Source organism: Mus pahari, chromosome 17 (genome assembly GCF_900095145.1).
Source record: "Mus pahari chromosome 17, PAHARI_EIJ_v1.1, whole genome shotgun sequence".
In the NCBI taxonomy this organism is placed as follows: domain Eukaryota; kingdom Metazoa; phylum Chordata; class Mammalia; order Rodentia; family Muridae; genus Mus; species Mus pahari.
The window spans coordinates 20,978,700-20,980,320 of record NC_034606.1 but is presented as its reverse complement, the minus strand read 5'-3'; the positions used below and the strand labels follow the sequence as shown (position 1 = coordinate 20,980,320).

The following is a 1,621-nucleotide window of genomic DNA, read 5'->3' as shown; positions in this document are numbered from 1 at the left end:
AAAAAAACAACCAAACAAAAAACAACCAAAGGAATACAAGTATTTATTGAGCCATTGTATTTTGAGATCATGTCTTAGGAACATGGATACAGGTTTCTCCAAATACCATATTCCAGTGTGCAGCTGTTTGATGAAGGTTTGTGTTAACAAAACAGTCATAATGTTGTTAGTGCCCAGCATCCAGCCCAAGGATTCCTGCGTACATTATCCACTGAGCTGCGCCCGGGCTTGGGCTTTGGGTTTTCTCTCTTTAAACTTATTTTATGTGTATGGGTGAAACTGAAGTTGGAGGGAACACCACACATGTATTGATTGTGAGTATAATTTGATACACTTGATACCCTATTTTATGTATAGAATCATAAACTTCTTTTTGGTATTTGTTGTACAAAAGTACTTGTGTAAAATTTAATGTTGCAATTTGGAATCATGGAGAATTATGAACATCTTAATTGTTTATGTTAAATGTAAAGTCTCTTTTCTACTTATTTTCTTAACTAGTCAGCTTTGTTCTTTTTTTCAGCCCCGCATCTCACCTCCACTTTTCCATAAAGCATCCGCATACACTGTCCTGGGAGTACTACACTATGTTCCAGTGTAAAGCTCACCTCGTGATGAGACTGATAGAAAACAGAATCAGCATGGAATTTATGCTGCAAGTAAGTGCTAACATTAAGAACGTAACAACATTAAAGGACTGGAGTCTTCTGAAACCTCAAAGCCAGCAAGGACACACCTCCTAATCCTCAAACAGTTGACCAAGTATTCAGATGCCTGACACCGATGCAGGACATTTCATTTACATCACCACACCCTCCTCCCTGTCTCCCATAGTCTTGTGGCCATATCATCATGTTAAATATATCCAGTCCAACTTCAGAAGTCTGTCATAGGCAAATTCAATGTCCAGAATCTCTTCACTCACGGCAGTCTCTTAATTATACCCCTCTGTAAAATCAAAAGCAAATTGCGTACTTCTAACAGACAATTGCATATAATACACATTGCCATTCTAAAAAGGAGAAATGGAGGCATAGTGAGGAAATGCTGGACCAAAGCAGAAGCAAAACCCAGCAGGACAAACTCGCAATCCCTTAGCTCCACGCCCAGTGTTAAAGGACTTACTTAGTTGGCTCTGCATTCCGGCTTTGCAGCCTTCAGCACACTTCCATCTCTTGAGCTCGTTCCACTCCGTGAGTGCAGCTCATCTTGGTGGATGTCCGTGGCTCTGGCACCTCCCGCATCGTGGCGTCTCCAACACAACTCAGGGTTCATACTGACAGCTTCACAAAATGGCTTCTGAAGGCCTCCGTACAGGGAGGGACTCCTTTGCCACACACCTGGCCTCAGGTGCTCTACATAACACCAGAGGAAGATGCTGCGACCCATTGCTTTATTGCCATTATTAAATTTTGCTCTATTTAAAAGTTTTAGTATAAGTAGTTGCAATATAGGAAATGAAATAGTAGAATTAAGATAGATGGATTACTCATGTAAACATATATCCTTTTGCTTTTTGTTCTGTTCTCCCTTCTTCCCGATTCTGTCTTGTCCCTTCCCTTCCCTTCCCTTCCCTTCCCTTCCCTTCCCTTCCCTTCCCTTCCCTTCCCTTCCCTTCCCT

At 41.5% G+C, this 1,621-nt stretch overlaps 1 protein-coding gene across 1 annotated transcript in view; it reads left to right on the top strand.

Moving 5' to 3' along the window:
* The window catches only part of Taf2 (TATA-box binding protein associated factor 2), a 56,084-nt gene that overhangs the window by 19,525 nt on the left and 34,938 nt on the right, over positions 1-1,621 (top strand). The window contains 1 exon segment of the mRNA XM_021216227.2: positions 524-659. Within this exon segment, the coding sequence (XP_021071886.1) occupies positions 524-659 (136 nt within the window).